The sequence below is a fragment of the Saccharomyces mikatae genome (assembly GCF_947241705.1).
Source record: "Saccharomyces mikatae IFO 1815 strain IFO1815 genome assembly, chromosome: 4".
Lineage (NCBI taxonomy): Eukaryota > Fungi > Ascomycota > Saccharomycetes > Saccharomycetales > Saccharomycetaceae > Saccharomyces > Saccharomyces mikatae.
Window position 1 is genome coordinate 136,318 of NC_079259.1, and position 14,943 is coordinate 151,260.

The window sequence follows — 14,943 nt, forward strand, 5'->3', positions numbered from 1 at the left end:
CAAACAAAATAAATAAATAAATAAATAAATAAATAAACAGTTAAATAAATAAATAATAATAGTGCAAGCGTGTTCTAAACTTGACTAGCTAGTTCTTTCAATAGTTTGTAATCACGTTGAACGATACCACCATTACTTGGTAAGTAGGTGGTGCCGTCCATCAAGAACTTATCAACAGAGGCAGCACACTTTCTACCTTCTTGAATGGCCCAGACAATCAAGGATTGTCCTCTTCTACAGTCACCACATGCAAACGTCTTTCCTCCGTCAATAGAGTACGAAGAGTCGTCCAGTGTGGCAATAGTACCACGTCTGGTTTTCTTCACTTCACTATCGTTGCCGTTGATCAACTCAGGACCAACGAACCCCATTGACAACAAAATGATATCCGCTTCGAAGATTTCTTCACTGTTGGGGATTTCTACCATTTGCCATACGCCACTTTGAGACTTCTTCCATTCCACACGCACCGTTCTGATAGCAGTCACTTCACCCTCATCGTTACCGATAAATTCCTTAGATAAGATACAGTATTCACGAGGGTCTCTACCGTAATGCTCCTTAACTTCAGCATGACCGTAGTCTACTCTCATGACACGTGGCCATTGGGGCCATGGATTGTCTTTAGCGCGTTCCACTGGTGGCTCGGGCAGCAATTCGAAATTTAGAACGGATGCTGCACCATGTCTCACCGATGTACCCAAACAATCGTTACCTGTGTCACCACCACCGACAACAATCACTTTCTTACCTTCGATCTTTTCACGAATAATAGCCAAGTCTTTGTCCAACAAGGCCTTGGTGTTAGATTCCAATAGTTGCATGGCAAAATCAATGTTTTTCAATTCACGTCCCTTGATAGACAAGTCACGTGGAATTGTGGAACCAATAGCATATACCACTGCATTGTGCTTGTTATTTAGTTCATCCATGGTCATAGTTTTACCAATTTCCGTGTTGGTAACAAATTCAACACCTTCAGCGCTTAATAAATCAATACGACGTTGCACTATCGCCTTATCCAGCTTCATGTTTGGAATACCGTACATCAATAACCCACCACAACGGTCGGATCTTTCATAGACGGTAACCTTGTGGCCGGCACGGTTCAGCATATCAGCACAAGCCAAACCGGCTGGACCAGAACCAATAACACCCACTGTGAAACCAGTACGCGTGCTTGGCGGGCATGGCTTAATCCATCCTTCTTTAAAGGCATTGTCGATAATAATTCTTTCGACTGATTTTATACCCACTGGGTCTTCAATAATACCTAGTGTACATGCTCCCTCACAGGGTGCTGGACAAACTCTTCCGGTAAATTCTGGGAAATTATTTGTTTCTAGCAGTTTGTCAAGTGCCAATTTCCATTGATTTTTGAATAACAACTCATTAAACTTAGGGATAATATTAGACAGAGGACAACCTGTATCAGATAAACAGAATGGTGTACCACAATCCATACATCTGGCAGTTTGGTATTTGGCATCCTTTTTAGTAATAGAATTAGTAAATTCTTTCCAGTCATTGACTCTTGTCTTTGGATCTCTATGTGTTTCGTAACGACGCTTGTGTACCATAAAACCACGTGTTTTTTCAACTCTTTCACTGTTCTTTTCTAGCTGTTTCGCATCTGGAACTGCATCTTCTAAATCAACAACCTTGGGTTCCTTTAAAGTGGCCTTGTTTGAAATACTAATACTCTTCTTCTTTTCTTGCTCTTTGGCCTTTTGATTAGCAATCAATAGATTGTTGACTTCATCATTGACTTCTTGGTTAGATCTAAATTTCTTTAGATATTCTGAGGTAGCCTTGGCCTTGGCCTTTGCAGCTTCTGCTTTCTCATTCAATAAGACTTTCTTGTAATCAGTTGGAATGACTTTAACAAAATCTTTCAAGTAATGATTGAAATTACCAAGAATTCTAGCTGCTAAATCAGATTGCGTGTAGTTCCAATGTTCTTGAATCAAGTTCTTAACAAACGCAATCTCAACTGGGTCACACAAAGATTCCAATTCAACAGTATCTTTGTTAATCTTTCCAACAAAGTCGTCATAATCAGAAGTTAAACAGTAGGCGATACCACCGGTAGCACCAGAAAAGGCATTTAAGGACTCCATTTGTGACAAGACAATCGCACGACCACCAGTCATATACTCAAAAGCGTTGTTACCCTTGATTCTTTCAACAACGATAGTAGCACCAGAGTTTCTAACAGCAAAACGCTCACCAGCACTACCTGAGATGAATGCAGTACCAGAAGTAGCACCATAGAAACAGGTGTTACCAACAATCACATTTTCATCACTCTTAAATTTAGAATTCTTTGGTGGTTTGATGACAATAATACCACCCGACAAACCTTTACCAACATAATCGTTAGCATCACCATTCAAGATAAAAGTGATACCAGAAGCTAGGAAAGCACCAAAAGATTGACCTGCAGAACCTTCTATGTTGACGACGACGGTATCTTTGGGCAATCCGTCTTCACCAAACTTTTTCGAAATCCTGTATGATAAAGTAGAACCTAACGCACGATCAGTATTAATTATAGAGGCATCAATGTTCACGGGCAACCCACGGTCTAAAGTGACTTCAGCTTCATCAATTAACTTATTGTCTAGACGAGCATGAAGTTTGTGATCTTGTTTCTTGGTGAACTTAGTTGGAACACCTGGACGAATGACATGTGCTGGAGTCAAAATAGGAGACAAATCGATATTTATGGCCTTGGCATTTACGTCATCCCTTTTCTTCAATTTCTCAGAATGACCAACCATTTCATCAATGGTACGGAAACCCAATTTGGCCATAATTTGTCTTAAATCTTGAATCAAATAATAGAAGAAGTTAATAACATGTTCAGGTTGTCCCTTAAATTTACTTCTCAAGTATGGGTCCTGTGTGGCAATACCAACTGCACAAGAGTTTAGGTGACATCTTCTTAACATGATACAACCCATAGCAATTAAAGGAACAGTTGCTAAAGTGAAAGATTCTGCCCCTAGTAAAACTGCAACAGCAATATCAAACCCAGTCCTCAATTGACCATCAGTTTGGACAACAACATTGCGTCTTAAATCGTTCAAAACTAAAGTTTGATGAGTTTCAGCTAGACCTAGTTCCCATGGCAAACCTGCGTATTTGACACTTGTCCACCTTGCAGCACCGGTACCACCATCATGACCAGAGACCAATATATGGTCAGCTTTAGCTTTAGCTACACCAGAGGCAACAATACCGACACCAACCTCGGAAACCAATTTTACAGAGATTCCTGCTCTTGGGTTGGCGCATTTCAAATCATAAATTAGTTGTTTCAAATCTTCAATAGAATAAATATCGTGATGAGGAGGAGGTGAAATTAATCCAACATTAGGAGTAGAGTGCCTAGTTTTAGCGATATCCTTAGATACTTTGTGGGCTGGTAACTCACCACCTTCACCTGGCTTAGCACCTTGAGCAATCTTAATTTGTATTTCGTCAGCATCAGATAAATAGTATGACGTCACACCGAATCTGGCAGAAGCAACTTGTTTGATGGCAGATCTCATGGTATCACCGTTTTCTTGAACGGCAGAACGTTCTGCATCTTCACCACCTTCACCACAGTTGGATTTGGCACCTAAACGATTCATGGCGATGGCCAATGTGGAATGGGCTTCCATAGAAATAGAACCATAAGACATGGCACCCGATGCAAATCTTCTAGCAATCTCGGTCCATGGTTCAACTTGCTCTAAAGGAATACTACTAGAATTTTCAAAATCCAATTCTAATAGCCCTCTTAATGTACAATCTCTAATCGCTTCCATTTCCTTCTTAACATATAATTGCCAAGACACATCGTTTTTGTTTCTAACAGTATCTTGCAAAGAAGCAATCGCTGTTGGTTCATTGATATGTTTATACCCACCATCTCTGAAGTGGTACTCACCACTTTCTGGCAAGTTAACAGATTTACTGATTGTTTGTCTAGATGGATAACCACGTTCATGTAAGGAAAACGCATCTTGAGCTAGATATTCGAAAGTTACACCTCTGATTCTGGAAGAAGTACCTGTGAAACACAAGTCGACAATAGAATTATCTAAACCAAGAGCCTCAAAAATTTGAGCACCCTTGTAGGATGCTAAAGTGGAAATACCCATCTTGGACATGACTTTCAAGATACCAGCATCTATTGCGTGCTTGTAATTTTCCAGTATTTGTTCTTCATTGAGTGTATCATTGTCGTTATTGACATTACGAAGTAGACCCTCTCTATTCATCCTGACCAAAGTTTCCATGGCTAAGTATGGATAAATACCATCACAACCATAACCTAATAGGACACAGAAATGATGGATTTCTCTAGCCTCACCAGTTTCTAAAATCAAAGCAACTTGAGAACGTTGCTTGTTTCTGATCAAGTGGTGGTGAATGGATGAGATTGCAATCAAAGACGAGATGGAAACACGGTTGGCACCCATTTTCCTATCTGTAATTATTAGAATTTTCTTACCATCATCAATAGCTTCACCAGCCAATTGAGTAATTTTATTGATCGTATCGGTATAACCCAATAAGCCTTCAGACTTATCAAAAGTAATGTCGATTTCAGCAGTAGACCAAGATGGGTACGCTGCCTCAATATTCTTCAAAGCTTGGAATTCATTCCAATGCAGGATTGGAGATTTTAATAATAAACGATCACATTGAGATGAATGCATTTCCAAAAGATTACCTTGAGGGCCTACGTAGCATTCTAAAGACATGACATTGGCTTCACGAATTGGATCGATTGGTGGATTGGTAACTTGAGCAAATAATTGTCTAAAATAATCATAAAGTAGGACAGGATTTTCGTTTAAGCAAGCTAATGGTGCATCGTTACCCATGGAACCCAGGGCTTCTTTACCTGTCAAAGCCATTGGAGTTAACAGGAAGGATACCTGTTCGAAGGTATAACCATTGGCCAGCAAACGTGGGTCGCTTTGAACTTTCAAAGGTAATGAATTCTGCGATATGAACTCTTTAGGAACTAAACTAGCAGTCTTTGATAAAAGATCGTCTAATTTAATGACTTTAGATAACCAAGACTTGAAATCTTGTCTCTTTGAGAGTTGGGTTTTCAACTTTTTTGTATCAACCAACTCACCCAACTGAGTATCGACTAAAAATAAATCACCTGGCTTCAGTTTGCCTTTTTGAACAACCAATGAGTTCTCAATGGGGATAACACCAACTTCTGAGGCACAGATAACTCTGTCATCACTAGTAATATAATAACGACAAGGCCTTAAACCATTTCTATCCAATATAGCACCACAGTAACGACCATCAGTAAAAGTCAACAAAGCAGGTCCATCCCAAGGCTCCATCAAACATGCAGCCCAGTCATACCATGCCTTTAGGTCGGAATCCATATCCTTATGATATGCTTCGGGAACCATCATCATAACCGCTTCGGGAAGTGATAATGTACCATTAATAGTCAACAGTTCTAAAACATTATCCAATGCAGCAGAGTCGGACCCACCCTCCTCGATAATTGGATATAGTTTATCTAACTCATCTTTGAAAGTTTGGGAATTCATCACACCTTCTCTAGACCGCATCCAATTTTTGTTACCCCTTAGGGTGTTGATTTCACCATTATGAGCAAGCCAACGTAGAGGTTGAGCTCTATCCCAAGAAGGAAAAGTATTTGTGGAGAATCTTGAATGGACCAACGCCATATGGGATTTGAAATGAGCATTAGTCAAATCTGGGTAGTAGTTATACACTTGAGCAGGCGTCAATTGGCCCTTGTAAACAATGGTAGTATTGTTAAGAGAACAAACATAAAACCAGTTTTCTAGTCCAATTTGAAGAGAAGCCTCTTTCCTTAAAAGATACAATTGAGTTCTGAATTTAGTTTCATTAAACTCTAGTTGTTCATCATCGTATATTGGAACCAATAGTGGCTGTAGAATAGTAGGTTCACGAGATAAAGCAACGTCCCCTAAAATGGTAGAGTCTACGGGAACGTCTCTCCAACCTAATACTGATAAGTTGAAGGATGCTGCCAAATCCTCGAAAATCTTCTGACATTTAATCAGAATTTTCTTGTTATTTTTTTCGTTTTTCTTGAAGAAAACATTACCCACGGCGTATTTACCCATCTCAGGTATGTCTAGATCAAGATCCAACTTAAATTCTCTTTTCATAAACTCATGAGGAATACCTACCAGAATACCAGCACCATCACCGTTACCATCAGATGAAACAGCACCACGATGAGTCATATTCACTAAAAGATATCTAGCGTCGGTAACAATCTTATGAGATTGTTCACCATGCTTATTAGCCACGAAACCAACACCACATGCGTCATGTTCGTACTCAGGGTCGTAGAGCCCTCGTTTGTCCGGAATCACATTTGCCCAAGATTTATGATTATGGTGGTCATCATTATAGTTTTGAATTGTCCCACCCTCATAAGCTTCTTCTAATGGATCGAAATTGTCAGATTTCAACACCGGCATCTTTTCTTTTTCTATTTCTTTTTCTAGTTCTTCAAAGTAGATGGCAAATAGATTAAGAGAAAAGCGACAGAGAGAAGAAATTTAAATAAATAAAAACACTGTAGCAGAAAAATAAATAAATATGTTAAACGTTAATCACTACCTCTATGAGTAAAAGAAGGAAAGAAAGAGCAACTGAGTATATCCGTCTGTGTAGTATAGGAATGAGATAGCAACGTCCTATCTTCCTGTTATGTGGAAAGGAATAGTTGGGTATTGTTATCAAGAAGGGTGTAATAATTGATTAATTTGGTAAGAAATGAGACAATAGAATGAAATAAATACAATAAGATATGAAAGACTATCAGAAGTTATGAATGACTAAGAAAACCGGTTTTCATTTTTTTTTTTTTTTTTGGGCAGATTCAATGCATCATTTTTCTACATTTTGCAGGGCATCACGCTTTTCGTACATCATGATATGATATATGTCCGAGGCCTTATCGGAGCCAATCGGATCAATGCATTAAATCCGAAAATGTTTAGGGCTGAAAATTGCGCGGGGTAGGGCTGACCAATTAGGGCTAATAGGGCCTGAGTCATCATGGAAAAAGAAATTACAATAAGTGTCTTACTTAAGATTAATAAGAGACGGGAGTTGTTGCTATTGTTCATGTATAGGTGCCAAGAAAACATTGTTTTTCAAAGTGAGGCATGAATTATGGCGTGGAGAAGTTGAAATTGAAATACTCGAAGCATGGGTGTATCACTTGTAAGATCAGAAAGAAGAGATGCTCTGAGGACAAACCTGTGTGCCGGGACTGCCGTCGATTAAATTTCCCCTGTGTCTACATTTCAGAGTCAGTCGATAAGCAGTCTTTGAAGAGGATAAAAGCGGATATACAGCACCAGATGATTAACAGGAAAAGAAAGCATGTCCCTGATAGTGTTCAGAAAGTAGCCGTGAAAACCCTTACTCAGCAACTTGGTGGTGATGAGCAGGACAACCAGATATATTTATCAAAACCGCTAGAGAATTGCATTTCTCAAAAGCTAGACTCGATGGGGTTGCAGTTATACAATTACTACAGGTCTCACCTTGCAAATATCATATCTATTGCTCCTATGAACCAGAACTACTACCTAAACATCTTCTTGCCAATGGCCCACGAGAATGATGGTATATTGTTTGCCATTCTTGCCTGGTCAGCCAACCATCTGTCGATATCTTCATCTAACGAGCTGCGAAAGGATGAAATATTTGTCAACTTAGCAAACAAGTATACATATATGTCGTTAACGCACCTTAAGACAAGCGAAGATTCGAGTGCCTATGCCAAGCTGAGTTTTCTATATTCGTTAGCGCAAATTCTAATTTTATGTGGTTCAGAGATATGCCAGGGTGACGTGAAATTTTGGAAGGTACTGTTGAATATAGGGAAAAATTTGATAGAAAACCATGTGGGCAGGGATATTTCACGAATACTAACTACTACTACGGAGGAGCCAGCACTCGAGGAGAGGATAATCTTCCCCAATTTAAATTCTGTAGTTAAGTACTGGTTGATCGTGAATTTTATATACCATGACATTTTGAATTTTAATACGACGTCTTTTCCGATTGAACAATATGAGAAATTTTTCCAAAGGGATCAGAACTCATTACCTAACTCGGTCAACCTCTTGGAGCCAATAGATTCGCCAATTGAGGAGATAGATCCCTTAATTGGCATAAACAAGCCTATTTTGCTATTGTTGGGACAAGTCACAAATCTGACGAGGTTTTTACAGACAATGGGACAGGAAGAGATACTGGAACACGGTGATAGAATTCTGAGTTTACAGGCCAAAATTTATAAACTACAACCCTCACTAATGGCACTGGACCATTTAGATGATGAAAAAAAGTTTTATTACTTAGAATTGTTCGAAATAATGAAAATCTCTACCTTAATGTTCTTTCAGTTGACTTTGTTGAAAATTGATAAAGACTCGCTAGAATTGCAGATATTGAAAAACAAATTGAACTCAAAATTAAGCAAAGTCATCGGCACGTTTTTGGAGGGATCTTTGTGCTTTCCACTTTTCATTTACGGCGTATGCATTCAGGTAGATGACATAGAGAAAAAAATAGATTTAGAAGGCAAGTTTGACGATATTTTAAAAAGATATAAATGCTACAATTTCCAAAATGCAAGGTTATTAATCCGGAAAATTTGGCAAAACGAAGCTGACGGCATCAGCGAGCATGATTTGGTGCACATGATTGATAAATTAGACTATAATATTAATTTTGCTTGAACATCATCATCCTTTTTTCTTCTCCCTGACGGTTTTAATTATTGTTTTGTCGTATTTTTCGTAGAAACTGTGCAATCGAAAAAAATTTATACCTATACAATAAAATAATGCTAACCTCAAGAAGTAAAAATTTTTATGTTATCAGCCACTTAATATGTTTGTTTTCAGGAGTGTCTGAGTCCACTTCCACAACGTCTACCTTACCAATTTGGTACCTATAATCTCCTGTCTTAGAATCCTCTACAAAACTTATGCTTCTCTCGGACTTCCTGCGTGGTCTATCCATCACGGCCACTGTAACATACGATGCCTGAGTTCCACCAACCATATCTACATCATGTTCATTTTCCTCTTCACTTGTACTATCGTTTTCGTCCGACTGCAGGTCATGGTCCCATACAGGTGTATAGGGATTCCTTCTTGGAAACTCATGGCTGTCAACCATTTGTATTCTTTGATAGTGCTCACTGTTACTATCGTCATCAATTCTTTCTTCCACGCAGACTGGGCCTTCTTTATTCTTCTTTGCAATCGTAGTAAATTTAGACTTAGACTTCATTTTATCTTTTTTATTGAAACTTGACTGCAAGTTGTCTTTGATCTTCGTTATTAAATCGTCAAAGTCATCCTCGTGTGCATCATATACTACCTTATAAGATTGCTGGTACTGTGTGGCAAACAAATCTTGGTTCCAGGCAAACCCTTGACTTTGAGATACGGATATCTTAAAATTTGGCCTTATCTCAGCACTATATGTAAATACTGAACTAGAATTTGAGTAAACGATGAGCTTTTCTTTATCCTCCATGACTTTATAGTACTGCTCAATCAAAGAGAGTTTTTGATCTCCTGCATCAATAATACTACCTTTAGTTATCTTATCAATTCGATATTGACCTTCCCTTTAAAAGGCGCCCTTACCCTCGTTTCAAACGGCACTCTTAAATACACTACATAAATTGTATCTCACACAGCGATGATCATAGTTGGGTACACACTACACACTACACACACACCCCACACACACACTACAGAAAAAAAACCCATCAAATATGAATTTCTTGTATGACCAACTCCTCATATTAGCCTCAGGCAGTAAGAAGTGGAATTTCAGTGCAGATCGAACTTCCGTAGCTCATATTTATTCTCCAATAAAGTTTCTGGACCGGTAATGTGGTAGTAGGTACTGTTTACCAGTGCAATTACTTCAAGTGTAATTATTAGAACTCATCCGTCAAACTGCAACCGTTGATTTGAGCACTGATTATACATAATAGATATGGTGATAAGTTCAAATTATAATATGTGGTGTTTGGGTCCTTTGCCATCTCAAATAAAATAATGAAAGAATTTCATTACAATGGGGAGGAACATCCGTGAATATATGAATATATACTAGCGAGAGTGAATCATTGATATAAATCATTATATTCGCTCCTCTAGAAATCTAAGGGAAACTGGAAGAAAACTAAAATACATAATAATGTCTGCTGCTACGGTTGGTAAGCCTATCAAATGTATTGCTGCTGTGGCGTATGATGCGAAGAAACCATCAAGCGTTGAAGAAATCACTGTAGACGCACCAAAGGCGCATGAGGTACGCATTAAAATAGAATATACTGCTGTGTGTCACACTGATGCGTACACTTTATCAGGTTCTGATCCGGAAGGACTTTTTCCTTGTATTTTGGGTCACGAAGGTGCCGGTATTGTAGAATCGGTAGGTGATGGTGTTGTCACAGTCAAGCCCGGCGATCACGTTATTGCCTTGTACACCGCTGAGTGTGGCAAATGTAAATTCTGTACTTCTGGTAAAACCAACCTGTGTAGCGCCGTCAGAGCTACCCAAGGGAAAGGTGTAATGCCTGATGGAACCACGAGGTTTCATAATGCTAAAGGCAAGGATATTTACCACTTCATGGGTTGTTCCACTTTTTCTGAATATACTGTAGTAGCTGATGTTTCCGTAGTAGCTATTGATCCAAAAGCTCCTTTGGATGCTTCCTGTTTACTAGGTTGCGGTGTTACTACGGGTTATGGTGCCGCTGTTAAGACAGCCAATGTGCAGAAGGGTGACACCGTTGCCGTATTTGGTTGTGGCACCGTAGGACTTTCCGTCATCCAAGGTGCAAAGTTAAGAGGTGCTTCCAAGATTATTGCTGTGGACATAAACAATAATAAGAAGAAGTATTGTTCTCAATTTGGTGCTACAGATTTTATCAATCCTAAGGAAGATTTGGCTAAAGATCAAACTATTGTCGAAAAGTTAGTTGAAATGACTGATGGTGGCTTAGATTTTACTTTTGACTGTACTGGTAATACTAAAATAATGAGAGATGCTCTGGAAGCTTGCCATAAAGGCTGGGGTCAATCTATTATCATTGGCGTGGCCGCTGCTGGGGAAGAAATTTCCACTAGACCATTTCAATTAGTGACTGGTAGAGTATGGAAGGGGTCTGCGTTTGGTGGCATAAAAGGTAGATCTGAGATGGGCGGTTTAATTAAAGATTACCAAAGCGGGGTCTTAAAAGTTGAAGAATTTATCACTCACAGAAGACCTTTTAAAGAAATCAATCATGCCTTTGAAGATTTACACAACGGTGATTGCTTAAGAACCGTCTTGAAGTTTGATGAAACGAAATAAATTAAAGTAGTTTATTACGCTATGTAAGCATATCCAAAATTTTCTGGAACTATTAGAAAATCAACGTCCAACATTCTATCAAATGACATATATATGTGCATAATTACATTCTTCAGTGACTTAATTGGACCTGAAGAAAAAATAAAGGTAGAAAAAAAAAATACTAATATAAAAAAATAAAAGAAAAGAAAAACAATGCAGTTGTATCAATTTTGACCACGCCTTTTTATTACTACCAACGTACCGACCTACTAAAACCATTGCCGAAAGCATTACTATCATCGCCATTAGAAAGACTAACATTAACATTGCCGCTTTTAAACTCGTTGAAAGAAGTTAAATTCCCATCTCCCTCCATAGTTGACTTTGCTGCCATTGATAACGGTGACGACACAAATTCCATCAGACTGATATCATGGTATTTATTGTCTTTCCCATCGGTGTGGTCAATGTTATTGCCACCATTATTATTAACAACCGTATTCTTATTACTAGGAGTATGCGATGCTGACACAACCGTTGATGCCTCTATATAATGATTTGTTTCATTTGCATCAGTACTTACTGATTTTGGGCCACCGCAACGTAAACATACCACATTTTTAGCAAAGTTGTGATAGGTACACGTAGAACATTTCCAATCACCTGCTCTGAATGGTATGTTGGAACCCGATCCACCCATACCGACATTGGAATTACAGTTATTATTATTATTATTATTATTATTATTATTATTGTTATTGTTATTGTTATTGTTATTGTTATTGTTATTGTTATTGTTATTGTTATTGTTATTGTTATTGTTATTGTTATTGTTATTGTTATTGTTATTGTTATTGTTATTGTTATTATTATTGTTATTGTTATTATGATTGTTAATATTATTAATATTATTATTATTATTACCATTATGATGATTGTTATTATTATTAATGTTGTTTCCGTTACCATTCCCACTACCGTTGACGTTGTTATATCTATTATTAGTCATATTATTATTATTATTATTGTTAGTGCTATAGCGATAATTTGGAACTTTATTGTTATTCCCCCCAAAATGATCTGCTATAATTATAGGCGATCCGCTGTTAGATGGAACCATGTTCAATGAATTTTGTCGCGATAGTGGTGTAATTGCTGAGTAATGAGCTCTATTATATGTAAATGCAGATGGCGTTGCATTAGCCACCATGTTGTACTCAGAGGTGCCATAGGGGTGATTTACGCTAGCGTTATTATTGTTGTTCGAAGACCCCGAGTTCATACGGTTGTTTAAGTTATTCCAACTATTATTGACATTATTACTTGAAGTAACATGCGTTTGAATGTTTGATGGTGCCGGAAAAGAACATCTAAAGCAAGCAGTACGTCTTTGAAAATTCGAAAATCCACAAGATGGACAATTCCAGTCACCTGGTCTTGGTTTGTTTTTGCTTTGAGGAAAGGGTGATAGAATTTCTTGCGCCTTATCGAGTACTCCGGTGGAAGAAGGTTGAAGTTCAAGGACATGTTCCACTACCCTTGGTTGCTTGGTGTTTGCTAAGTTTGATAATATTGATCTCCCATTTAATGCGAGTACTTCAGTAGCTTCTTCATGCGTCTGGAACACAACAAACCCAGAAATACTATCTTGGTCTTCAACATAGGGACTGTTATTTAAACTCCAATTATTATTAATGTTAGAAGTATCTTCCACAATATTTTTAACCGTCCAAAATCCAACCGGTCTCACACCATATTGGGTAAACCACGATTCTAATTCGCTTTGAGTTGTGTCAGGCGGTAAATTGTTCATGTACAAAACCTTAGATCTTTCTTGTAGAAACGTCCTGATATCAGTATGTGAGTCATAAGGTTGCGTCAAAACAAATTTCATGTCTTCCGAGGAACAGCACTTTCTGTGCAAATGTATTAATATATCCGTTGTTCTCCTTAACAGAGAGTATTCCTCTGGGACAGAAACAGCTTCTTCTGTAGAGGATGAAATTTCCAATATTCTGATCATTTCATCTAAATCTTTTGCATTTTTGGCCAAGCCACCACTATTACCTTTAGTACCAGAATTATTGTTATTCGAAGCGGTTTTCATTTGTTCCAAAATTTCCGGATGGTTGACACACCATCTATCGAATTCCTTCCATAAATCAAACAGCTTAGGATGTTGCAAATAAGAAGTTAGAATGAAGCCATCATCTCGCGCTTGACGTGGTAAGGTAACACGAATATGCCAAGTGGAATACAGAGAAACTAGGACAAATTCATCGTTTCCAAGTATATCCTGAATGGCTTTGTCCAATTGTATCATTGCGGTTTCTAAGCTCCTTGTTTCTCTATCCACTTCAATGTTGGGTAAAGAATTGTTCTCATAATGGCATGCTAATGTTTCAGCATCCACGAATTGATATGCTATATTCACAATGCGACATTGATCCTTGGGACTATTTGGCAAATGCGCAACTTGCAGCTCTAGTACCACATAGTGCATAATTCCTATATCAAACAATTACAATAACAATACACAATTATCTTAGTGCTTCCTTTTGTTATGCTATTAGAATCAAAGTCGAGAAGTACAACTTGTATATGCTGAAAAATTTTTCACTTCCAACTTTTCCTTTAGGCATCGGCATCGGACAATGAAAATAAATCACCAAAATCATACTAAGAGAGGAAGAGGACAATGCTTCAAGAAGACTCCTTCCATATAAGCATTACTATTTTTTAATGTTACTATTTTACAATTATACCTATATATACGGATTTACGTACTGACAGTCACGTAGCACCTATTCACTGTCTTCATCTTCCTCGTCATCACTACGAGAACCTTGGTATTCATTGGTGACACCTTCTGGATGTTGTTCCAACCACATCTTCTCCCAAGTGATAATACGTGAAACGTTGGATTCCATGTCCTCTTTTGTGTCACTTTGTAGTTCCACCACAATATGTGGTTCGTATGACTCCACGGCATCCTGCTTGACCACACCCATAATCTCAGCATCGAGGTTTTCCTCGATCTTGGAGTCATGATATCCTCTTGCATGCAACCGGGAATATAAGTAAGAGTTATCGCATCTCAAAACCACCACCAAGTCAATAAGCCTCTCTGGAAAAATATCATTCACATGCCAATCGACAATGCTGTTTCCTTGTCTCAGAAGTGGTTCTAATACATCCAGCAGTTTGTCTTCATCGACAATATGTGATTTACGGCCCTCATCATAGCCTTCGAAACAATCATGGTCCTTAGCAAAATCAGAAATGTTGTAGTATTTGTAGTCCTTTAATTTGTTCTTCAATAGCTCGCACATAGAAGATTTGCCACATCCTGGTGTGCCTGTAACTATAATATTAGGGCCATACCGTCTTGATTCCATTTTGATATAAAGAAGTACTCGTTGATTATACAGTAGTTCCTCTCTTCGAGTTTACGTGTGCTATATGGTGTATAAGCTCTTTTATTCTTTGGAAATAGCTTTTTACATGAATATTTTTTAAAACTAC

At 38.1% G+C, this 14,943-nt stretch overlaps 6 protein-coding genes across 6 annotated transcripts; 2 read left to right on the forward strand and 4 right to left on the reverse strand.

Moving 5' to 3' along the window:
* Positions 1-74: 74 nt before the first annotated feature.
* Positions 75-6,512, reverse strand: GLT1 (glutamate synthase (NADH); the record flags this gene model as incomplete). The annotated part of the gene is made up of 1 exon (XM_056226595.1): positions 75-6,512. One exon carries the CDS (start codon positions 6,510-6,512, stop codon positions 75-77), a length of 6,438 nt encoding a protein of 2,145 aa, XP_056080855.1.
* Positions 6,513-7,205: 693 nt separating this feature from the next.
* UGA3 (Uga3p) lies at positions 7,206-8,792 on the forward strand (the record flags this gene model as incomplete). Its single annotated transcript, XM_056226596.1, has 1 exon — positions 7,206-8,792. One exon carries the CDS (start codon positions 7,206-7,208, stop codon positions 8,790-8,792), a length of 1,587 nt encoding a protein of 528 aa, XP_056080856.1.
* Positions 8,793-8,925: 133 nt separating this feature from the next.
* Positions 8,926-9,600, reverse strand: UGX2 (Ugx2p; the record flags this gene model as incomplete). The annotated part of the gene is made up of 1 exon (XM_056226597.1): positions 8,926-9,600. One exon carries the CDS (start codon positions 9,598-9,600, stop codon positions 8,926-8,928), a length of 675 nt encoding a protein of 224 aa, XP_056080857.1.
* Positions 9,601-10,275: 675 nt separating this feature from the next.
* Positions 10,276-11,436, forward strand: SFA1 (bifunctional alcohol dehydrogenase/S-(hydroxymethyl)glutathione dehydrogenase; the record flags this gene model as incomplete). The annotated part of the gene is made up of 1 exon (XM_056226598.1): positions 10,276-11,436. The coding sequence occupies one exon, from the start codon at positions 10,276-10,278 to the stop codon at positions 11,434-11,436; it is 1,161 nt and encodes a 386-aa protein (XP_056080858.1).
* A 232-nt stretch (positions 11,437-11,668) lies between these two features.
* Positions 11,669-13,921, reverse strand: NRP1 (Nrp1p; the record flags this gene model as incomplete). Its single annotated transcript, XM_056226599.1, has 1 exon — positions 11,669-13,921. The coding sequence occupies one exon, from the start codon at positions 13,919-13,921 to the stop codon at positions 11,669-11,671; it is 2,253 nt and encodes a 750-aa protein (XP_056080859.1).
* A 301-nt stretch (positions 13,922-14,222) lies between these two features.
* FAP7 (nucleoside-triphosphatase) lies at positions 14,223-14,816 on the reverse strand (the record flags this gene model as incomplete). The annotated part of the gene is made up of 1 exon (XM_056226600.1): positions 14,223-14,816. One exon carries the CDS (start codon positions 14,814-14,816, stop codon positions 14,223-14,225), a length of 594 nt encoding a protein of 197 aa, XP_056080860.1.
* Between the last annotated feature and the right edge of the window lie 127 nt (positions 14,817-14,943).